Source organism: Hypanus sabinus, chromosome 6 (genome assembly GCF_030144855.1).
Source record: "Hypanus sabinus isolate sHypSab1 chromosome 6, sHypSab1.hap1, whole genome shotgun sequence".
NCBI lineage: Eukaryota > Metazoa > Chordata > Chondrichthyes > Myliobatiformes > Dasyatidae > Hypanus > Hypanus sabinus.
The window spans coordinates 44,384,043-44,409,830 of NC_082711.1; the positions used below are offsets into that span (position 1 = coordinate 44,384,043).

General features: G+C 38.1%; 1 protein-coding gene across 7 annotated transcripts in view; it reads left to right on the top strand.

Annotated features, from left to right (window-relative positions):
• odad2 (outer dynein arm docking complex subunit 2) overlaps window positions 1-25,788 on the top strand; it is a 204,490-nt gene that overhangs the window by 158,780 nt on the left and 19,922 nt on the right. For all 7 annotated transcript variants that reach the window (XM_059972023.1, XM_059972020.1, XM_059972025.1 and 4 more), the window contains 2 exons: window positions 252-440; window positions 3,242-3,463. In XM_059972023.1, the coding sequence (XP_059828006.1) occupies window positions 252-440; window positions 3,242-3,463 (411 nt within the window). The remainder of the gene's footprint in view (window positions 1-251; window positions 441-3,241; window positions 3,464-25,788) is intronic.

The window sequence follows — 25,788 nt, forward strand, 5'->3', positions numbered from 1 at the left end:
GGTTTATAATGACCAAGGAATGTGCCTCTGCCATTTGGCATCAGCCAATATACTGTTGTATATTGAAGAAGATGTTTGTTCATTTTTATAAGTATTTAAAGTATATGCATATTTCATATGTGTCCTCCTCCTTGAGCTCACTGCTGCCCTGAGATAGCATCAAAAGGACACTACATCTATTTGTTCAATAAGACAATATTATGCTAATCCTCAAAATAATATTAACATTGTACTTTGCTTGTCTTTTTTAGGAAGCTGGGGAGATGGTTCGTTCCTTTGTTGGTGGTCTAGAATTAATTGTTAATTTACTAAAATCTGACAACATAGAGGTTCTGGCCAGTGTTTGTGCGGCTTTAGCCAAAATAGCTATGGATGAAGAAAACCTAGCAGTTATAACAGATCATGCAGTTGTTCCAATGTTATCAAGTTTAACATATATAGTAAGTAACCTTATATTAATATTTAATACTACCCATTTTAATTCTGTGTGGTCATCCTCATTCCAGCAAATGTCCGATTAAAGAGTATTTTACAAACTCCCATCAGGTTCATGATTTCTAGAATATAAAATCAATTATAGTTATTTCATAAGCTGTTGTACACTACAACTCCAATATTACACTACCCAGTTGTTTAGAAATCCAGCTCACTGTGAACCGATTCCTGCATTTCCTTTTAAACAACAGGGACCCAGATCTCTGTATTATCTTTAACATATTGTGGCCCCAATTCCCATATTCTCTTTAAATTGGGGGGTGCCAGTTTCCATGGTTCCTTTAAATTTATCTTGTCTGGGTGCTTGTACTCCTATCAAACTCACCTTTTAAATTCTAATTGCTTTTTTTCTCAAAAATCAAATAATCCTAATTTCCAGTATTAGTCATAGAATCATAGAATACAACAGCACAGAAACAGGCCCATCTAGTCTATAACAAACTATTAATCTGCAAAATTGCTTTGACCTGCATCCAGACAATAGCCCTGCACACCCCTCCCATCCATGAACCTATTCAATTTTTTTTAAATGTTGGTGTTGAACCCACATCCACCACTTCCACAAGCAGTTCATCCTATATTCTTACCAGCCTCTGTTGGGAGCAATTCCTCCTCATATTCCCCTTAAACATTTCATCTTCCACCTTTAACCCATGACCTCCAGTTCTAATTTCACCCAACCTCACTGGAACAATCCTGCTTTCATTTACTCTATCTATACCCTCATAATTTTGTATGCCTCTATCAAATCTCCCTTCATTCTTATGCTCTAGGGAAAAAAGTCCTAACCTATTCAACTTTTCCCTATAACTCAGGTCCCTAAGTCCCAGCAACATCCTTATAAATTTTTGCTGCACTTTTTCACTTTTTGACATCTGTCCTGTAGGTAGATGACCAAAACTGCACACATTACTCCAAATTAGGAGGGCAGTGACTACTGGGGTACCACAAGGCTCAGTGCTGGGACTGCAGCTATTTACAATATACATTAATGATTTAAATGAAGGGATTAAAAGTAACTTTAGTAAATTTGCAGATGACACAAATCTGTGTGGCAGTGTGAAATATGAGGAGGATGTTAGGAGAATGCAGGGTGACCTGGACAGGTAGGGTGAGTGGGCAGATGCAGTTTCATCTGGATAAATGTGAGATTATCCACTTTGGTGGCAAGAACAGGAAGGCAGATTACTATCTGAATGGTGTCAAGTTAGGAAAAGAGGAAGTACAACAAGATCTAGGTGTTCATCAGTCACTGAAAGTAAGCATGCAGGTACAGCAGACAGTGAAGAAAGCTAATGGCATGTTGGCCTTCATAACAAGGGGAATTGAGTATAGGAGCAAAGAGGTCCTTCTGCAGTTGTACAGGGCACTCGGGGGGGGGGGGGGGGGTGAGACCACACCTGGAATATTGTGTGCAGTTTTGGTCTCCAAATTTGAGGAAAGACATTCTTGCTATTGAGGGAGTGCAGCGTAGGTTCACAAGGTTAATTCCCGGGATGGCGGGACTGTCATATGTTGAAAGATTAGAACAACTGGGCTTGTATACCTGGAATTTAGAAGGATGAGAGGGAATCTGATTGAAACATATAATATTATTAAAGGATTGGACACGCTAGAGGCAGGAAATGTGTTCCCAATGTTGGGGGAGTCCAGAACCGGAGGCCACAGTTTAAGAATAAGGGGTAGGCCATTAAGAATGGAGTTGAGGAAAAAACATTTTTACCCAGAGAGTTGTGGATCTGTGGAATGCTCTGCCTCAGAAAGCAGTGGAGGCCAATTCTCTGGATGCTTTCAAGAAAGAGTTAGATAGAGCGCTTAAAGATAGTGGAGTCAAGGGATATGAGGAGAAGACAGGAACGGGGTACTGATTGTGGATGATCAACCATGATCACATTGAATGGCGGTGCTGGTTCGAAGGGCTGAATGGCGTACTCCTGCACCTATTGTCTATTGTCTTGTCTCTATAAGTTAGGCCTCAGCAATGTCTTATACAACTTCCACATTGTTTGCCATCAGTCTGGTATGTCTTATTTCATTGATACCTTTGATAGGATCAAACATGACAAAACACAGTATATTGCTATTAGTCAGATAATAGTATCTTCCAAATTTCAGCTTCATTTGAACAACTGGTAGGAAAAAGAAAAGGGGGAAAAAAGGGCCTTTAACGGTTAACCCAGTCCAAATGTGTACATAAGTTGGAGCTCATCTTAAAGTTGTCTTTAACTCATGCGCTAGACCCACCGTTTGTGTGAAAGCAGACACCACTTTCTGAACGTCGCTTAAAATCCACCTCGAACAAGGGGGCTAGCCCTCCCCCCCACGAGCGTATTGATCCTTCCTCCTTGATGCCACTCATCTGCACAAAGCACCTTATGCAACAGGGGCGGCATCCTTAGCCATCTTCCCCCCTGTCTTCTCCCAGCTCCGGCCAAAAAGACCTTGATCCACACCAGTGTGGGTCACAAAAATCTCTCTGCCCAGTGCTCTCTAGAACTTTCTCCCAATTCCACCATCCTGATTGGCTGACACAACATTCCAGAATTGAACAACATAGCTCCTTTAGCTCAAACCCAAACATGCTAAAAGCAGAACAGAATGCTCTTACAGAACCGCTAAAATTAAATAACTACAGCCTAACAGTAAAAATCTTAGCCAGGGCATTATAGTAGTAATAAGAGAGTATGTCTTGAGTTATAGAGGGCCTTAATGATGGATGCCACCTTTTGGTATTGTCTTCCTGCAGAAAGATGATATGCTTCGCCAGCATTTAGCAGATGCTATTGCTTGCTGCTGCAAGTGGGGTAACAACAGGGTTGCCTTTGGACAAACTGGAGCTGTCGCCCCTCTGGTTCATTACCTGGAATCAAAAAATCCCCTTGTTCATCGTGCTACAGCAAAAGCCCTACACCAACTCTCGTTTGATCCTAAAAATTGTATTACGATGCATGAGAACGGTGTGGTTAGGGTAAGTTCCTGAACTATATGAATTTTTTTATTATGTTTACAAGTATATGTTGCATTTTTTCTGTAAAACCTCAAAATTCAGGTTATTGTAAAACTTAGTTTAAAAAAACGGAGATGACAAAAACCTAATTTTCTGTAAATCATACAATGGCCTTCCTGGTGAAGAGGCCAAAATTTTGCATGGATAAATTTCTGAGACACAGAAAAATTACAACACAGAAACAAACTTATTGAATGCAACCAGTCTATTTTGGAGTTATCCACTCAACAATCATCTAAGCCAAAATGTAACACACTTGATGTTGCATCTTGGCTTGAGATGTCAGCTCTTTATTCCCCTCCATAGATGCTGCCTGATTTAATGAGTTCCTCCAGCACTTTTTATGTTGCTCAAGATTTCCACAATCCGCAGAATCTCTTGTCATTATGATATTGCAGCTTTTTTGACTCTATTCCTTCAACCTTCTTTTTCTTTTGATCTGTTCTTAAACAACCTTTGTCCGGATTCTCCTTGCTCCTTTACCCTATTGCTGAATCTATTGCAAATGAAGATCAGGCTTACCGACTTAAATCTCACAACTCCTGTCATAAAAAAGTGATAAATTTAATTGCATAATTAACTAGACATTTCTGAGTGACAGTAGCTTCAGTCCCCAATGTCATTTCTGTGAGATGGATCATTCCCCACCATGGAGCACTGCAAAGAATTTTGGTTTTATTGTCACAGAATTTAGCTTCACTACACACTCCTGAAGCAACCACATATGAATAACATTGTGCTAGATTGAATCCCCTATAATGTAGGTTCCTTCCTCTGAGACAATTAATTGCATTCTAATCCCTCAAATTCATCTCCCCTGATGCCCTTTCAGTCCTACAACTTCTCTGATCCTTCCCAAAGGCCCTAGTGGAAGACCCTGTTAATTTAATTCAGCTCTGCCAATTACTTGATGAACCATAGCCCCAATTCTTCTAGACATGATCCCCTTACCTCTATTTTTGCCCCCTGGGAGCCTATATGTGCCTAGGGCCACTGTCCTTTCTTCATCCCATAACTGGCCTTCAATCCCAAATGTCCATTTTCATTCCCAAGAATGTGCAGTTGAAATGTCCAATGAAGGGGATGTGTTCAAAATGATATTTGATATTCTGCAATGCTTATCCATTTCATTTATTTGAATGTATTGAAATTTCTAGGCAAATTTTCTCCTAATATTCTAAATCTTTTCCAATTAATTATACTCTTGTTTTAAGCATGAATAGAAAACCCTGCGACACACGTGGTCAAGCTTCATTTTAAATAGAATGAAGTTGACATTGAATTTCTTCCCTTTAGGCCTTTTAGATCATAATTTACTGTCCCATTCAATAAATCAAGGATAATAGAGATCCTGATGCCTAGACTTAAGAAATTTTATGCCCTCCAATAATTAAGAATATTTTTATCCCAGTTCCTTACACTAATAAAGTTGCTTTATTATTAATCATTAATCTAAGAATCCCTTGTATACTTTTCCACAACCAATGACTGTACATAATTTGTTTCCCACAACAGCTGTTGCCCTTTAACTTTATACCTTTAAATCAATGCACAGATTTGTGCGGATGCTAGAATAAATTAACAATTTCACTGGGTGCATGGAGTCTTCTAATTGTAACATGGTCCTATTTCTGACTATTATAAAGACTCAATAAAGAAAATATTTATGGCAATCTCCCATCCTGTTCTGCAGCTACTCTAGGGACATTACTAAAGGTAATGGTAAGGGTAGATTTTGTTTTGTGATAAAAATGGAAAACATACATATAATAGTAAACTAGCATTTCATTTTATATATCTCTTTTGATTTTTATTCCTATTGGTTTCAATAAAAGATGAAAACAATCTTCTGAATTGTTACCTCCCATTTACACTTTTGCATAAAGTTATTATTATCTACTGTGTGCTCACTAACCAGCAGAGACAGAGTGAACATTTCCCCTGTTATCTGTAAAGCCAGTTGCCTCAATTTGCTTCTGTTCACCATGTCTTTTCTGATAACGTATTCCATAACCAAGAACTGCCAGTGCAGCACAGAATTTATAGTTATCTTTGGAATTCATGTCACCAGCTGTGATTATGAATTTGTTAATTTTAACAGATATTCCAACTTTGTGGATGGTGAGTTCCAACCTCAGTCACACTGCTATTGAAATTTACTTTCACTGAATTTAATGGAACCAAATTTCTTATGCAGAATTCATCTCATAGCCACTAGTATAATAACCATAATGAATCAATGAAAGACTATGCCAACTTGGACGTTCAACCAGCAAGACAATGAATTGTACAAATACAAAAAGAAAGAAAGAATAATAATCACGTTAATAAATAAGCAATAAATATTGAGCACATGAGATGAAGAGCCCTTGAAAGTAAGTCCATAGTTTGTGGGAACATTTCAGTGACAAGGAAAGTGAAGTTATCCCTCGGGTTCAAGACACTGATGGTTGAGGGGTATTATCTGTTCCTAGATCTGGTGGTATGAGTCCTGAGGCTCCTTTACCATCTTCCTGATGGCAGCAGTGAGAAGAGAGAGTGTCCTGTGTAGTGGAGGGGTCCCTGGTGATGAATACTGCTTTCCTGTGCCAACTTGTAGATGTGCTCACAACATGTAGCTCTGCCACAATTGTCAAGCATCCCTTATTGATTCAAATTTAGTCCAGAATTGCCACTTCCCCAGTGGGTTGCATCTGGACCTCTTGTAACTTCCTTGGTCACCAGAGTTGAATGTCTTTGATCTGGCTTCTGGTTGGGGAAGTCTCTGAATGATTCACTGGTTACACACTCATCTACAACTGTTTTTATAAAGTCCCATGGTAACCATGATAACCATGGTATATTCATTCAGATGCACAGATGATTCCTTAAACACAGTCCAGTCCACCTTCTGAAATCCATCTTGTAGCCGCTCCTCTGCCTCCTGCAGCCACCTCTTTGTTGTCCTAATCTCTGGAGTTTTGCTCTTTAGCCTCTGCCCTTTATCCAGTAGGAAGTCAGCCAAATGATCAGATTTCCCAAAACATGGTCTAGGCATGGAACGGTCAGTTCCTTATCTTACTATAATAGTGGCCTATTGCATTGGGACCTCCGATGCTACAGGTTTTATATATGCTGTTGGTAATTGGGCAGATATTTATTCAAACAAGCCTGGTTGAAGTCCCGGACTATGATGTGAAATGTATCGGGATGGAATGTTTCTTGTTTGGAGATGATGCCATGCAATATCTCAAGTGCTTGTTTATTATCAGCACTGGCTGTATGTAGCTGTGTGAGGATTACAGACGAGATCTCCCTAAGTAAATTGAATGGACAGCATTTGATTGTTACGTGTTCAAGGTCTGGGGAACACAAGTTCAACGAAACCACTCCATTGGAGCACCACCAAGCGTTTATCATGAAACAGGCACATCCGCCTTTTGCCTTCAGTTCATCTTGTGAGTCGAGAAGCTTTTGGATCTGATTGCCATATCGGCGTGCAGGGAGTAAGCCATGTCTCGGTCAAACATAGAACACAACAATCTCTCATTTTCCTCCAATACGGCAATCTTGCCTTCAGGTCCTCAGTTTGGTTGTCCAGCAACTTCCCATTTGCTAACAAGATACTAGATACAGCAAAGGGCATCTCATTCCTCTGTGTTTTAGCTTGGGTTGGAGTCCCCCACTCCTGCATCACTTCCAGACCATGGTGATGAACCTTTGATCACTTAAAGTTGTTGTTCCTGTTTGCTTTACAGTTAAACTGCTGAGTGCTTCAGAAGATTTTGAAATCTGCAGTTCATTAAGTCAATTTAAAAGTACATTGCTTAAATGGAAATTACATACAGATTGCATTGAGAGTTATTCAAAAGAGGTATACTTAGAAGTATTTTATGTAGTCCAGAATGTGGCCATGGCTCACCAGTGCTATCTTGCAAACTGCAGACCCCGTGTTACACATACACCAAGAGTGACTAAAGATGAATTTCTATATGCATCTTTCCTAAAGTATTTCCTTACTGGGAATTCAGGTCACAAGTTTCTTCCTTAAATTCCATTTTAAAAATCCAGTTATTTGATGACGCATTCATTTAATAATCTACACAAATGTGTTATTGTTTAACACCTTCACAGTTACTGCAATGTTTTTTGAATCTGTCTTTTCATAGGAAAAATTGAGACATCATTTCCAATAGAAAATACTACTCCATAATTAAAGTGTTTTTCCCTGTTTTCATAGATCTTTTTATGTGAATGTTGCCAACCCATCCACTTCCCTTTACGTAATGCAAATACTTTTGAATTTTGTGTTAGAAGTAACATTGTATGTGGATTTTAGCTAAGGAAAGCATTATAATTATAAAATATTGGTTTATTTTTGTGACTATTATAATACTTAATAATACTATATTGTCACCAAACAATTGATACTAGAGCATACAATCATCACAGCAATATTTGATTCTGCGCTTTGCGCTCCCTGGAGTACAAATCAATAGTAAATATAAAAAAATGTTAAATTTAAATTATAAATCATAATAAAAAATAGAAAAGGGGAAGTAAGGTAGTGCAAAAAGAAACCGAGAGACAGGTCCGGATATTTGGAAGGTACGGCCCAGATCAGGGTTGTGATCCGTTCAGCAGTCGATCACAGTTGGAAAGAAGCTGTTCCCAAATCTGGCCGTACGAGGCTTCAAGCTCCTGGACCTTCTCCCGGAGGGAAAAGGGACATAAAGTGTGTTGGCTGGGTGGGTTGTGTCCTTGATTATCCTGACAGCACTGCTCCGACAGCGTGCAGTGTAAAGTGAGTCCAAAGACGGAAGATTGGTTTGTGTGATGTGCTGGGCTGTATTCACGATCTTCTGCAGCTTCTTCTGGTTTTGGACAAGACCTCTTCCAGACCAGGTTGTGATGCACCCTAGAAGAATGCTTTCTGTGGTACATCTATAAAAATTAGTGAGGGTTTTAGGGGACAGGCCAAATTTCTTCAGCTTTCTCTGGAAGTAAAGGCGCTGGTGGGCCTTCTTAGCAGTGGACTCTGCTTGGTTAGACCATGTCAGGTCATTTGTAGTATTGACCCCGAGGAAGTTAAAGCTTTTTACTTGTTCCACCTGCACACCACCGATGTAGATGGGGTTGTGCAGTCTGCTGCTCCTTCTGAAGTCAACAACCAATTACCAGTAAAAATATTCTTTCAAGTCAACTGTTTCCAAGTTTAAGGCTTCATGCTTTTGATAAAGTTGGAGAGTGGTGAAAAGTGTGTGATTAATGTAAGAAATCTAATGGGTAAAAGCACCAGGTATATATAATGAAAATAAAACTTCTATGATATATTACAGTTGAAGATAAGATATTAGAAATAGAACAATTGGCCACCTGATCCTGTTTCGATAATAACTGAACCAATCTTGGCTTCAAAACTAGTTTCCTGCCCTCTTGCCTTACCTCTTGACTTTATTGTAGTTAAAATGTCTGTCCATTGGGACTAATGGGCTAGCCAATCAACTCCTGATTCCATGCCTAATTAGCCATTTACTGCAACTCTCTGTTTTCGTTTGAAAGTCAATCCTCTATCCGTGACAATGTATTACCTCTACTCCTCTGAACTCTTTATCATTAACAGAAATGCAATTTGCCACCAGATCTTCTTCTTTGCTAGTGCTGGTACATGACAATTAGAATATAGTGGATAGAATTGTTTTTTTTTCTGGGAAAGAATGGTATGTTTTATACCAACCTCTGTTTTATTAATGGATGTGTATCTGTTACTCAGTGTTAGAAATATTCTGAAGCGTAACTTTTTTAAAAGTTTTATTTTGCCTTCAGCTATTCTGTCAGTCAGTACCAATAGTAACTCACAAAATCCAGAAGCACCACTGTCAGAATTGATGCAGTCTCTAAAGATTATGTATGTCAGACACATCCCTGAAGGTTGCAGTAAATGAGTTTAACACAGTGGAAATCAAGAAACAGTATCTATTGTGTTTCGAATGTGTAATCACTGAATTCTGATTCTGGCAATATGCTTAAAATCTTAGTGGTGGAAAAGTTAAAAAAGCTTCCTAAATATTAAAATAGGTTTAAAGAGTAGACAAAGAAAAATGCAGACTAGTGGAATTGATAAAATCTATTTTGCTTTTTCTAACTGGATTTGATTGATAAATTTATTTTAGTTGGCATTCTTCCCAAAATAAGGAAAGCATATTTTAAAGATTCCAAAAATCTACTTTGAACACAATTTTTAAAAGTGAAACTACTTATAAATCTACTGATTTTATCTTTATATTTAGAATATTTATTATAGCTTATAATTTAAAGAAAGATGGAAAAAAAGGCAAAATTATATACAAGTTCCTAGAAAAGATCCATAGAGTGATTCTCCACAATGGGAAGACACATCATCAAGAAACACGAGTTGTAAAACAAACATAAATTGTGTGTTAGTTTATTTAAATAGGATTCACATAAAGTCAATGAGAATGAATTTTATTCGATAATTCAGATTTTGTGTAGTTGTTTGTGAATTCTCTGAGGGTGATTTTCTAATATTCAAATGGCTATAATGTCTTCTGTAATTGTGTTATGATTTCTGGACTGGCAGAGAGAAGATGTTGCTTCAAGCACTTTGTTTAAGCATAGAATTAACAATCATTAAATGACACAGTTAGTATTAATAGTGGCATCCATTTTCCAACTTAATTTTATTATGTGACACAGATTGTTTATTTCATGGAACTATTGCATAAATACAGTCCTTGACACTAATTGAAAAGTAAACTTTTAATAATTACATCAGCTTTACATTACATCATCATATACCATCAGTTTGAAACAATTTTAGTTTATGCTGATATCCTGGGGATCATGTTAAAGCAATTAGAAATACACAATGAGGGTATCAAAGTGCACCAACAGTTGTTAATAGTTCTGGTCCAAACGGCTGCCATTTAAGCATCCATATGTGTGAAATGCAGAAGACGGGTGCTTCCTGACAGAATCTGTCAGATTGCTCCTCAATTGGACACTCTATATCTCCTGAAACCTCTCTTAGGTGTGATCTAGTGCAAGATCCAAAATTACACTGAAGGACAAAGGTTTAGGAGAAACAGGGAAAACTTGATTACTTTCTTCACATATTTTGCTTTGTTTGCATGTTTTTAATTATTTATAAACGTTTATGTGTTTTCATTAATAATTTTTACTATACTTTTATGTTACATCTTTAATGACTTTTAATTTTAATTGTTTTGCAGTGTCTCTGAAAAGTCAGAGATATTTTAAAACTATTCGGATTAATTACAATTTTTACAGGTGACAAATCCTTGCCTCTAGCTTTGCCACAGGAAGCATTTCTGGGATGGGGTTTGTTCATGAAATTGTTAAGACCATGTCATTGTTCACTGGGATGTGGAGGATCAATGAGGTAGATTCTTCACATCTGCTGTAGTAAGTATAGGTATGGTTAGATGGTGGGTGACAGTTTCAGGTAGGGAGAAATGGGAAAGCATGGTTCAACTCATATTAATGCATACTACCATCACTGAAATGAATTGACCCCGCAAAATTCTGATAACCATTTTTCATACATTGTAGCCAAAACAGCCATTATGCATTCCCCAGGGTAGCTCAAGACTGATTCAACAGTTACACAGCTGCTTTTTATTTTACAGCTACTTTTGTAATAAACTTTGCAGACATTTCATTGTTATATGTTGTGCAGTATCGATCCAGGTTACTTATAGTTTGCACGTGGAAAGTAGCTCAATGATCTCACAGTTATTTGAGAGGTCCTTTTCAGAGATAAATGTTTACCTGATTAACCTATCTTCTTAAGTTTTATCTTTATCATTTGCAACCATACATACCTCTGGGGTTTAACCTAACTTTGATACATTAACTCACTATGTACTAAAACCTCCCCGCTATCTGACATCTGCATTTCAAAAGGAACATGGGGTTTTAAGTGTCCATGTACACAAGTGAAAGGGGAAAAAACATAAATTCAATTAAAAAAAGTAATCAAAATGTTAATGAAATGTTAGTTTTCAATTTCAGGAGAGCTTAAGTTCATAATTCTTTTGATATAAAGATACCTAGCCAGAGTCTATCTAATTTATTTCAGGAACTGAACCTCAGAAACACAAGAAAACATGAGCAGAAGTTAACCACTGGGCTCCTCAAGCCAGCCGCAGCATTCAATATAGTCATGGCTATTCAGTGCTGTCCTCAACTCCTTTTCCATGGCAGCTCCACATAATGCTCAATGCCTTGATCTTTCTAATATCTATCACTGTGAATCATCTGGCCTCTACTACACCTGGGGGCTGAGAATTCCAGACATTCTCTACCTATTAAGAGGGAAAAGTTTTATGCACCTTAGTTTTGATTGTCCCTCATTTGTGACTCTCCCACTGGTGAAAACATCTCAACATCTACTTTAACGAGACCTTATATGTTTAAATAAGGTCACCTGTCATTCTTCTAAGTTCCAAGGATACAGATCTTTGAAAGGTCTGTAAACTATCTAGCCTCTCTTGAGAGGATAACCTTTTCCTCACAGGAATTATCCTGATGAATTTCCTTTGGACTGCCTCCAAAGCTACTATGTCACTTTTTTTTAGAGAAGGAGACTGAAATTACCACAGTATTCCAGCTGTGGTCTCATCAATAGCTGTACAATTGTAACAAAACCTCCCTACTCTCAAACTCTATAAGTCCAACATGCCATTTGCCTTTCACTTGTTAGAGCTGCCTATTAATTTTATGTGACTCATGCACTAGAACATTTAGTTCCCTCTGAATATCACACATTTACAGTCTATCTCCACTTACATCATTAGCCTTTTGAGACCTCTTACTGAACTGGATGACTTCTACCTAGTTACTTGGTCTATCTATATCCTGTTGAAGAATCACAATGTCCTTATCATAAACTATTAGACTTGGAGCAGGTACAGGAAAACCTCATCAAAAATAATGCCAGAGCTGGAGGGGCTAAATTAAGGACAGACTGCATAAATTTATATCAATTTTTTTTTAATTGCAGATGCTGTGCATTTGAAATAAAGTCTCCCGTACTGTTACAAGGTTCAATATGTGCTCGAGAATTACGCCTCATCTTTCATTTGATTATGTTAATATCAAATTCTGTTGCTCTGCATTCCTCTCAATCATTTCCTTTTATTTGTATATCCTGACCTGCTGGGCATTCCTCTGGCAGTTTGACAATACAGCATATAACATTATAACATCAGCAACACATTGTACTGATAAGGGAGCATAACTACTTCTCAATGAATACATTGAAAATACATAATCAGAGAAGTTCCCTTTATTCTACTCATCGCCCTCTCACTCTTCTGGTTCTCAGCTTCTTATTCTGCAGAAGAATCTTAGCCCTGAAGCATTAACCATTTCCCTTTCCACAGCTGCTGCCTGACCAGGTGAGTTGTTCTGACACTTACTGCACACAGGTAACTTGTATTCCTTCGGGTATAGAAGGTTGAAGTTTGATCTTATCAACGTATTTAAAGTAATTAGAAGTGTGACAGATCCATACAGATCTACTGCAGGAGTCTAAATAAACAGTATTGTGGCAGCTTGCCCACGTGGCAAGCGAACCGGCTCCAGCAGTCACGGGCCAGTCTGCAGCCAGCGGCAACTGAGAGGGCACTGAGTGTGGGGTAGACCTCGGCCTGGAAGCTGACATCACTTCTGCCCTGTAAAGAGCGGTGGATGCTGGGAGCGGGCACTTAAGCGCACACGGATTTAAGCAGCAAACAGCTCAACCAGACCCTGCTCGATGCAGTGTGTTGCTTTCACTCGTTGCGTATCAGCACGACCACAGTATTTACATAAAATTACTGTTGGATTATGTAGAATTAAAATTAGGAAAGACTTTTTCACATAATGGTTTCTGTACATCTAGGTCTCACTCACACAAAAAGCTTTAGATGAGAGATCAATTGAATTTTTCAAGTCTGTAAAGCTGTTTTAACCCTCTAATGTAGAAAACAAGTCTTATGAAAATCAGCACTAATATTTAAAAGAATACTTTGAGAATTTAGTGGTGAATTTTCATTGCTTTTACCTTGAAGCACCATGATAAAGCTCTCAAAATGGGTGTGATAGATTTACCACTTTTTTAATTCTGGAAATGTGTTAATCCATTTTCAGTGGATCTTCTATTATCCATCAGGAATGCCCTTTCTTATAGGTGATGAATCACTTTTAAAATAGAAATCAACATCCTACAATGCAAATAGAATTCTGATCGCTAGTTACAAGCAATTCAGGCCATGTTCAATTTGAGCAATTCCACAGGTAACAGTATAGAAAAGGCGAGTCAAGGTTAAGTGACAGATTATAATGTGTTATTGCACACAAGATTCAGCATTCTCTGTAAACATACCCCACTTCTGCAATGTCCAATCTTAATGCCCCATTCCAGGAAGCTGTATTTAGACATTTGGCATTGCATTTTGACAATCAAATTCAAAAGATGTTGGATCCTAAAAAATAATCTTTAGTGACGTAGTTGCCGGAAGGAAAGTCTATCCATCTTTGTGCTAGCAATGATGACAATTGGCACAGGCATACTGATTGAAGAAGAGTTGCAGAAATACTGTAGCCTTTGTCCTACTAACCTTTATCAGTGTTTATGCCTCACATGAGCCTCTTCCCATTCCATTTTGTTAATATTTCTTTCTGACTGCATTTATTATTAAATAAAATAAGGATTCATGGAAGTGACAGATTAACTAAGCAGAGGGGAAGTAAGAAGACAGAAATGGTTTTCAGATGGCAAACAATTACTAGCAGAGTATCACAGGAATTCATTTTGGTTATTGAGCTATTCACAAATTGGGACAGGAAATTGGGGCTGAGAGGAAAATTGAATCAGCTATTATGAAATGATAGAGCAGACCCAATGGGCCAAATGGCCTAATTCTGCTCCTATTTCTTATGGTCTTCTAGTCTTAATAAAAAGGCAGTACCAGGCATTTAGATAATCAAAGACGTAAAGCTACAGTGAAAAGCTGTAAAGGGAATGCCAAGGATGTACAAATGCCTTAAGCAGTTTAAGTAAGGGGCCAGGAAAGGTAGAGTATTTGGGGAAATTTTGCAATTATGCACTTTTACAAAAAGAATGCAAATTTGAATATTTTTAAAATGTCATGATACAGTTAATATTGTTGTACGGGGGAATATTGTCTTGATTAAAATTTAATGATTCAGCAAGTAAATACAGGTACAACAAACAATTAAGAAGGCTAGCAGCATGTTGATATTTATTGCAAAATGGGGTGAGATGTGAAAGTAAGAAAATCTTGTTAAGATTGTACTGAGCTTTAGTGAGATTCATTTGGAATACCTTATGTATTTCTGATCTCCTTACCTGAAGGAGGGTATAGGTTTTTGTTCTGTAACACCTGAGTTAGTTCAGGTTTCACTGCAGAGATAAACACACACACACTTTGACCATACTGTAGGTGTGCCTCTCAATCCTAAGTACCCAGTTGGAACAAATAACTTAAAATTAATGAATGTTGATTGGAGTCAAATGGAAATTCTGCTCTGCTGTACATCCAATCATTGTCTCCAAAAGAGAACCACAGTACCTAATTTGTACTGTTTGTTTGGTAGCAGTGAACTGATTAAATTATTGGACTAGTAACCCAATCACACGGACCACCAATCCAGAGATATAATTTCAAATCCCTCTGTGGCAGATATACAAAAGAGAAAAATATTAAAAGGTTAGCTTTATTTAAAACATTTAAACAAACAGTGAAATGCATTGTTTTGCGTCAGTGAACAAACACAGTCCGAGGATTTGTTGGAAGCACCCTGCAAATGTCGACATGCCCCTAGCTCCAACATAGCATGCCCATAACTCACTAACCCTATCCCTAACTATGTATTTTTGGAATGCGGGAGCAAACTGGAATACCTGGAGGAAACCAATAGTTATGGGGAGAATGTACAAGCGGCAGGAATTGAACCCTGTTTGGCATTTGCTGGTGCTGCAATGCGATGCTCTAACTATGCTACCCCGTTTATCCAGCTGGAATAAAAAACACACTAGACATTCATAATGACTACTGTGAAACAACTGGACTGATTTTAAAAAAATCACTAATGTTCTACAAAGTGGGAATCCTGCTAGTCTGTTCTGGTCTCCATGTGACTCCATATCTGTAGCAATTTCTCTGAACTTCCCCTCTTAGTGGCCTAAAAACTCAAAGAATAGCAAATAAATGTTGGCCTTGCACCTCACAAATAAATGAAAAAAAGAAGCAAGGTCCTACATACATAAATAAATTAAAAGGCACAAGGGGAACTTCTTAATTTTCTTTATGTGGAGTAAAGGAATGTTTTACATCCAGCAGAGAGTGCAGATGTGGTCTCTGTTTAACATCTGTGTTGAAAGATGGCACTTCCAACACTACAGCACTAAAGTGTCAATTTAGGTTGTGCACTCAAGTTTCAACAGTAGGTTTTGAATCCATGATCTTGAAACTTGAAGGGAGCACTACCACTGATACAAGGCTAATCTGTAGATGTGATTATAATATGTCAACTGCAGCATTTTCCTTAAAATACTGTAAAAAATGACCATTACATTTCACTTGCTTTGGTATTGGGGACATTGTTTATTTTCTACCTTGTAGCTGTTAATAATTGTCTCTATAAGACAAGTAAAAATCCTTGTAAGAATGGTTGGCATTGCCGAATGTTACATACATAAAATCACAATAATGCTGTATTATTGGTCTTTCAACAATATGTTTGAAATGTAAATGTTGTAATGGTAATCCTGTGTCAAATAAAATGCAGGAAAAAGAGTGCATTATAAAAGGTACATTCAGTAACGTAATTTCTAAGTCACTAACCAAGTGATTAAGTAGACCAAACTTTAGAAAATTTATTTCAAATATTAAACAAATTTAAAATGTTTGTATTTATTTTCATGTATTTAAAAGTGTATTATGATTATAATAAGTTGTTTGGTGGTGCCTGTGAATAATTCTCAAAGTATGTGATTTATAAATCTATTGTTTAACTTTACCAAGTGGTTTATCAATCAAGATTTTAAATCGTAGTATATCTGAAAGTCATTGATAATTGACTCCACTCAGATCTTCTCAACTAGTTTGTTAGTCATGTATTCTAACAACTGGGCAGTGCAAACACAGGTATAGCAAGAAGATGAATTATCATCCAGTTTGATCTGATATGTATACTTGGTATCTCACAGTTTTGTATTGAAGCATTCCATTATTTTCCCTTTGTCTGAAGCTACACATGGGATGTCTTTTACAGTAGATTACTTCCAGGCTATTGGCGATTGTTTGTTGAAATCATAAATCGCTGAAGACAGCTTTGGCTGTTCGTATTAAAGAAGTCCTTTCATAAGACAAGCTTCATGTAGTAATTGATGTAAATTACTAAATAAGGAAGGGTAATTACTTGTAATTCTCACTGAAGCCATTCCAAAATGACTACTGCCAAAATTGATGATATGTAGTTATGATGTTAAATTTAGCCCTGCATATAAAAACATCAATTTTGAAGCTTTTAATAACATATGTGTGCAGTGCAAATTACGAAAATATTCAAAATGACATGTTTCCTTCTGTTTAGTTCACTTAATTAGGCCAATGGTTTTTACACTTATTTCAGTACTGTGTTACAGTTGTTCTTGCTTGCTTATTTTCATTGCTTTAATTTTAGCTTTATGTTGCCACTTCTTCCTTTTGGAGCTTGGCATCAGGCAGCTCCTACTGTTTCAGATGTGAATACTGGCTCCAGGGTTAGGCTGGAGGTGCAATCCACAGGTTTGGCATTTTGACAGTGTTATAGTTTCCACTTGCTGTAAATTAGTGGTTAATTTGACAGCATAAAAAAAGAAAAGAATAATGAGAGCTATATTTCTGTCAAAGTGTACTCACGAGAGCACAATCCTTTCTGGCATCAGGGTATTCCATCTCCTCATACTCAAAAAGCTTGATAGAGATGGGAGGCTGTGAAAAGCAAGCACCCTCTTGTGTGTTTTGTTTACTTAAGATAAGTCTGCTGAATATGAATAGCTGATTTAATTTAATCCATTTGTTTAAAAACTTGATTTGAGGATTATCAAGCATAGACATTCTCATTTTAAATTTGTTAATCAAGAACAAGAAAGTGCAGCCTGCTGCCTTTACACTTAACACCACAACACATCTGTGTAAATTGGGCCATACATGCATGAGTAGTGCATTGCTATTTGAAACCATGCCAAAAAGAGAGAACATGTTTAAAGCTCTTTCTAGAGGTCAAGAAGCCATGGAATCTCTTAGAGCTAGAGCACTGGCTGGAGTTATTTTTTCAAAACGAGTGTTAAGTTATCAAGTTACTGAAGCTGAAATATGTAACAAAGTGCTGCATTATAGTCTGTTAAATCCCAGCTGGGAAAGAGTTGCAGTGAGAGGCTCCCGTATCTTTGCCTTGACTGTGCTTCTGGAGACTTGTAATTTGGCTCAGTCTGAATAACAGGCACTGGGCCTGGCATTAAGCTGCTCTTGGCACTCCACAAGTGTCATTCAGTCATACAAAAAAGAGTTTGTCCCAGTTAGTTATATGTTTGCTATGACTCTGCAGCAGTAGCTGTGAATTGTAACTAAGTGATCTAAATAATATTATTGCAGAGGATTTTCAGACTGAGCACAAGATTTTATAGATTCAGTTGTAGGAAGAAAAATTCAATTAAAATAATATGGAAAGAAGTTCACTGACCAAGTTTACCAAGTTATTGCAGTATGCCAGAACACTGAAGAATTTGACTATATTCACATTCAGTAGTTCAATCTTTCTTCTGTTTTCTTTTCTGTATTTATCTTGCCATGTAAAATTCAGAGAATGTCTTTTCCTTCCGACTTGGCACCCAACAAAACCACATGACTGTACAGTAGTGCCTCTCACAATTGTAGAATCCAGAAAACATTTCAGACGGAGGTACTATTTAAGCACATTGGATGTTATTGCTAACTTGAGTAAGGATATTAAAATGCATAGTACAACACAGAGTAACACAAGTAAATGTTTTACATCTCAAGCTTTCAAGTAACACAGGTAGGACCAATGTATATTTTAGTACATATTCTGCTATACATTATTTCTTTATTGAAAGTATTTTTGGTCAGGATTGGTTAAAGCATAAAGCAACCCAAATAAACAATAAAATGTACTATAGACAATAGGTGCAGAAGTAGACCATTCGGCCCCTCGAGTCTGCACCGCCATTCTGAGATCATGGCTGATCATTCACTATCAATACCCAGTCCCTGCCTTGTCCCCATATCCCTTGATTCCCCTATCCATCAGATATCTATCCAGCTCCTTCTTGAAAGCATCCAGAGAATTGGCCTCCACCGTCTTCTGAGGCAGTGCATTCCACACCTCCACAACTCTCTGGGAGAAGAAGCTCTTCCTCAACTCTGTTTTAAATAACTGACCTCTTATTCTCAATCCATGCCCTCTGGTACTGGAGTCTCCCAACATCTGGAACATATTTCCTGCCTCAATCCTATCAAATCCTTTAATTATCTTAAATGTTTCAATCAGATCCCCTCTCAATCTCCTCAATTCCAGCGTGTACAAGCCCAATCTCTCCAATCTCTCTGCGTAAGACAGCCCTGCCATCCCAGGAATCAACCTAGTGAATCTACACTGCACTTCCTCAATTGCCAGAATGTCCTTCCTTAAACCTGGAGACCAAAACTGTACACAATATTCCAGGTGTGGTCTCACCAGGGCTCTGTACAAATGCAAAAGAACATCCTTGCTCTTGTGTTCAATTCCCCTTGTAACAAAGGCCAACATTCCATTTGCCCTCTTCACTGCCTGTTGCACTTGCTCATTCACCTTCATTGACTGGTGAACTAGGACTCCTAGGTCTCTTTGCATTTCTCCCTTACCTAACTCGATACCGTTCAGACAATACTCTGCCCTCTTGTTCCAGCTTCCAAAGTGGATAACTTCACATTTATTCACATTGAATGACATCTGCCAAGTATCTGCCCACTCACTCAGCCTATCCAAGTCTCCCTGTATTCTCCTAACGTCCTCTTCACATGTCACACTGCCACCCAGTTTAGTATCGTCAGCAAACTTGCTGATACAGTTTTCAATGCCCTCATCTAAATCATTGACATAAATCATAAAGAGCTGTGGTCCCAATACAGAGCCCTGTGGTACCCCACTAGTCACCTCCAGCCAGTCTGAGAAACACCCATTCACTGCTACCCTTTGCTTTCTATCTGCCAACCAGTTTTCTATCCATGTTGAAACTCTGCCCCAAATGCCATGACCTCTGATTTTACTCACCAATCTCCTATGTGGCACCTTATCGAATGCCTTCTGAAAATCTAGGTACACAACATCTACTGGCTTACCCTCGTCTAACATCCTTGTTACACCCTCAAAAAACTCCAACAGATTAGTCAAGCATGATTTGCCCTTGGTAAATCCATGCTGGCTCGGCCTAATCCTATTTCTTCCATCTAGATGTGCCACTATTTCGTCCTTAATAATGGACTCAAGCATCTTCCCCATGACTGACGTTAGGCTAACAGGGCGATATAGACTGTATGTCTATATCTTATAAGGTACAGAGCAAATAAGACCAGAGTATAGGCAAATTGTCTCAAAATTATTTTGGTCAGTGTTTAAGATAACTAACAATTACCAGGTTTCTTTACAACATAGAAAGAGGCCATTAGGCCCATTAGGTCTATGCCAGCTCACAAAGTAAGGCCATCACCCATTTTTTAAAATCTTTTTCATTCTGCATTAGCAGAAGCTACAGCACCTCCCCTCCCCTAGTTTCTACCACCCATTTATATATTATGGGCAATTTACAGCGGCCAATTAAGTTGCCCACCCATATGCTTTTTGAATGAGGGAGGAAATACAGAAGAGGTATAGTGGCATGGTAATTAGATTTGCTCCCTCACAGATCCAGCAGTTCAGGTTTGTCTTGACCTTCAACGCTATCTTAATGTGTATGATTAGTATAAAGAAGTACTTAGTGATTGGCACAGTCTTGGTGAGCCTATGCTAAATGATTGTGTCTCCAAAAGCGAAGCACTTGGAACAACCCATCTGGTCACAATGAGAATGTGGAAACTCCAAACAGATAGCAACGGAGGTTAGGATTGGACTTAGGTTCTAGGCGTTGTGATTAGCTCTGTTAGCTGCACCACTGAGTTTACCTTATTGTTGATAAGAGTTGCAATAAATTGAGTAACTTGGCTGTAAACTATGGCCACAACTAAGATTTAAGACAGTTTACATATTTATAATGCCCCATTCATTTAAAAGTTGTTCACACTCCAACAGTATTCATTTTGAGTTGTCTATCAGCAAATACTAATGCTACATACAATGTACAGAATGCAGTTTTCATTTAAGACATAATAAAAATCCAATTATTTAGCCACAGTTTAGCTGCTATGCATATTATAGTTATAGGGTGGGTTTTGAGGCCTCAGAGCAGGAGAAAACTCAGTAAGATTATGGCTGATCACTTATCTAGTCCATTTTCCCAGTCAATCCAAAGTACTTTGTACTAATATTGATAGTGAGCATATGAACTATCTTAGTATCCTATGGGTTGGAGAATTCCAAAAATTCACAACACTCTGAGTAAAGAAATGTCTACTCATCTCAGTCCTAAATAGAGAGACTCTTATTTCTAAATACTCTAGCCTCAACTAACATTTAGGTAGCAACCCAGTCAATCATTCTCAGAATCCAGACTTCCAATGATGTAATCTCTCATTATTTTAAACTTCAGTATTGTATTTAATCTCATTCCAGGAATCAATTTCGTGAATATATGCTGCACTGTTTCCTTGGATACAGAGGACAGAACTGTATACTGTATTTGACATGTGATCTCATCAAAGCCTTGAACATTTGCAGCAAGCGTGACTTATTCTTGTACTTCAACAGAGAACAACAGGTCTCTTCAACTGCTTGCTTTGTCCACCAATCACCTTTTCATGCATCATGAGCCAACACTCTCAGACCTCTTTATTGGCTATTTATTATTTTGTCACCTCTTAAAATAAAGTATATCCTGTGTATCTATTCTTTAGACAAGACTGAATCTTACTTTTCCCTGTCATTATGCTTTGTCTAAAACTTAGATGGCTTCTCATCTAACCTGTCCTTGTGCCTTTAGAGACTTTTGGAATACTCTCTTCAGCTAAGTTATGTCCTTTTGTCCAGGCCATTAATATAAATGATTATGCTAAAGTCTCAATACTGATCATTGTAGCAGAGATGAGTAAATTTTTCTATTCACTTTTCTTTCCTGGTATCCTTCCTGCACTTGTACCAAATTATTACTTTTACCTATTGAGGGCTTATTTTTTGTAACTAACTTTCTTCACAGCATTTTACTTGAATATCTTTTGTAAATCCAGATATACAACAGTACATTTACTGGTTTCTCTAATTGTACTCCTAGTTAAAGATACTCAACAGTGGAGCAGAATCTCCCACTTAAAGGATGATCTTTATCATGCTTCATTGTTCGTGAGGTGACTCAATAATCTGATCATAGAGCCACAGTTTACCACAAAAAATAGTAATTGCTGTATATCTACAGAATGGCTGGGGTTTCTTTTGCTTTTGTTTCTGCTATTTATTTTGTCGTCATGGCTATTCCTCGAGGTCGGGGATGACGGTCTTCGTTCCGTTGATCTATTGGCCCACAGAGCGAAGACGCCTGTGCATGTATTTGTTTAACGTGTACTTGATGTTGCACTCCAAGAAGCACATGATACTTCACAAAACCACCAACTGATTCCAATGGCATGGAAACCACGACAATCGGAGCTGATGGATTTGTTGCAGCCTTCATCCACCTTCACAGCCATTGAGTTTGAAGTAGCTTTGTCTGCCTGTTCCACCGTTAAGGTCTTGGTTGGATTGTTCTTTGTCAGGGACCTACCCTTGACCTTACCACCATGGGTGACACTACCAGGAGCATAGCTCCAGACGGCATCACTCTCGGCATCTCAGGACCGCACAATCCTCTCCACCATGACAAGGTGATATGCATGGATATTTATTTATGTATTTATTTATTTAGATATAAACGTGCTACAGGCCCATCTGGTGCCACCGACCAACTCTCTAATTAACCCTAGCCTAATCACAGGACAATTTACAAAGACCAATTAACCTACCAACTGATACACCTTTGGACTGTGGGAGGAAACAGCAACACTCGAAGGAAACCAATGGGGTCACAAGGAGAAGGTCTCTCTGTCCAACGACACCTCCTGGAACACCACACACAAAATGCTAGAGGAACTCAGCATGTCAGACAGCATCTATGAAGATGAATAAACACTCGATGTTTACTCATTTCCACAGATGCTGCCTGACCTACTGCGTTCCTGCAGAATTTTGTGAATGTTGCTTTGGATTTCCAGCATCTGCAGCCTTTCTCATGTTTATGACTTCCTGGAACACTGTGATTTACTCCACCACCACCCTCTCTCTTCATCCACCAAGTCAGTTTTGTATCCAATTGGTTAGCTCATACATGATCTCATGTGATCTAACTTTCTGGACAAGGCTACCTTGTCAAAGGTCTTGCAAAGGTCCAAGTGGACAAATCCTTCAGATGGCGTCAGTAGTAGTTTTTATGGTCAATAGCTACACATCTATAAAGCCAGAGAGAAAATAAAAATATATTATGAAAATCATTAAAAGATGGGTATGTTTTTATGAGCTTATAACAATATATAATTTGCTTTTTTAAAATTTATTAAATATTCTGAAGAAATGGGAAAGGGCAGAAAGGGACTTTCCAGGTATGTATGTTTGACAATAACATGGAATTGACAGAAACAAATCAATAGCCTAATTTATTATCATGCCTATTGTATTTTCAATTAAGGATTCTCGAACTAGAAACTAAATGTTGAAAATTTGGGACAGAAGTGGGTTTGAATACAGAAGCACCCTTACTGAAGTAAGGACAATGCCAACATGTTTTGATGATTTGCAATGGTGTTGAATTAAAGTTGAACTGATAGAAATGATGGGACAGAATATAGGAATATAATTAATGCTTGTGTGGAGAATAAACTCCAACACTGAGATTAGATCCCATGCGTTAGAGAGTCACAATTGCAAATTAAAGCTGCTAAATGTTTATCCTTGCCTCAAATGCCTTCGACCAGCAGTGACTGCCAAGTGCAATTTGATTAGAATCTGAGAATAAAAATATTGTGGCTTTGAGTTGGCAGTCTATGAATGCAAGTTTGGCATACTATGAAAAAAGGTGTAGGACAACACAGGTACCCTTTGGAAAGAGCAATCTGGTAATTGCTGCATAATCCATACATGAATTTCATGGTTTATATAGTGAGAGAAATGGATGATTCCATTCCATTCCATTGGACATCCATGTCATTCTAAGGTTTCCCAGTCAATACACAGAGCACTGGTTGAAAACTTTGTGCTGCAGACAATGCTTTAATATTCCATCTTCAAATCCAAAACCTTTTTAAGCAACCATCACTGCACAATACCTGAACTTATTCATTAACTAAAACAAGATTTTGGTCTGCTTATTTGAGGTATATGCCTCACCATGATGTTGGAGTTGAAGTGACTAATAACAGGAAGTGGCAAGAAGAAATTGTAAACTCATTGGGTTGTAGTATAGGCTGAGAGGATCTGCGATAGTGGATAGCCACTCAGTATTGAGCTGTATGTTTGTAACTTTTTCCTATTTGGCTCTGACCTCCTGAACTGTTGTAATGAGGCCCAATACAAGCTTATAGAATATTAGAGAAGTACAGGATTTTAACAGACCTTTTAGCCTATTTCATTCATGCCAACCATAGTGTTTGTCCCAAGCTAGTCCCATTTGCTCATATTTGCCACTATCCTTCTAAGTCCCTACTATCAATGTACTCATGTAAAACTCTTTTAAATGTTGTTATTGTACTTGCCACAACCTTGTCCTCTGGCAGCTCATTCCATATACACATCGCCCTCTGCATGAAGAAGTTTCCCCACAGGCCACTTTCACTTCTCATCTCAAAGCTATGCCCCACATGCCCTTTCAGTTCTCCTTTAGTGAAAAAAATGCTGTATGTTCATCCTATCTATACGCCTCATGATTATATGCACCTCTATAATGTCATCTCTCAGCCTTCTACATTCCAAGGAATAAAATCATAGCATGCCAAATCTCTCTCTCTATAACTCAGTCTCTCAAGTCTTGGCAGTATCCTCATAAGTCTTCTCTGCACTCTTTCCAGTTTGATGGTGTGTTTCCTATAACAATACTCCACAATACTCTAAACATCAACATAACATCCCAAATCCCATACTGAACACCCTGACTGATGAAGGCCAGCATTCCCAATGCCTTCTTCACCACACTGTTTACTTGTGATGCCATTTTTTTAACAAACAATGTTCTTGTACTCTCAAGTCCCTCTGTTCTACCACACTCCTCAGGACTTGACCATTCTCTGCATAGTTCTACCCTGCTTTTATTTATTTATTTAGCAATACAGCACTGAGTAGTCCGTTCCAGCCATTGAGCCATAAAGGCCCAGCAATTTACAATGACCAATTAACCTATCCTATACATCTTTGGACTCTGGGAGGAAATCAGAGCAGCAGGCGGAAACCCACATATCCCACAGGGAGGATAGATAGAGAGTCCTTGCAGATGGCACCAGTATTGAACTCCGAACTCTTATGCTCCCAGCTCTGATAGTGTTGTGTTAACCACTACACTACCCTGACACCTGCAGCTACCATTTGACTTCCCAAAATTCAACATTTCACACTTAACTGATTTGAAGTCCATTTGCCAGCCCTCAGCCCATTTACTAAACTGGTCAAGGTCCCCCTGTAATCTTTGCTAACCTTCTTTGCCGTCTAAGATACCATCTATTTACCACCTAACCAAGCCTTGTACATTCACATCCAAATCATTTATATAAGTAACAAGTGTTAGAGTGATTTTTGAGTTTAGCAAATAATTTCAGCCATGAACCTTCAAATCTGAATATAGATTGAAGATTAAATTTAAAATGTAGCTCTGAACAATGCATTCCTAAACAACTTGAACCACAGACCAGAAAATGCTTATTAAAGTTCATTCAGATGTTTGGTGTGGGTGTCAACTGAGAGGTGTGAAGTTTGGATGTAGTTTCAAAGAAAGTATTGTGGTTGCAAATATGGAAATGTCCTTTGATGTATAGCACATAAAACATTGG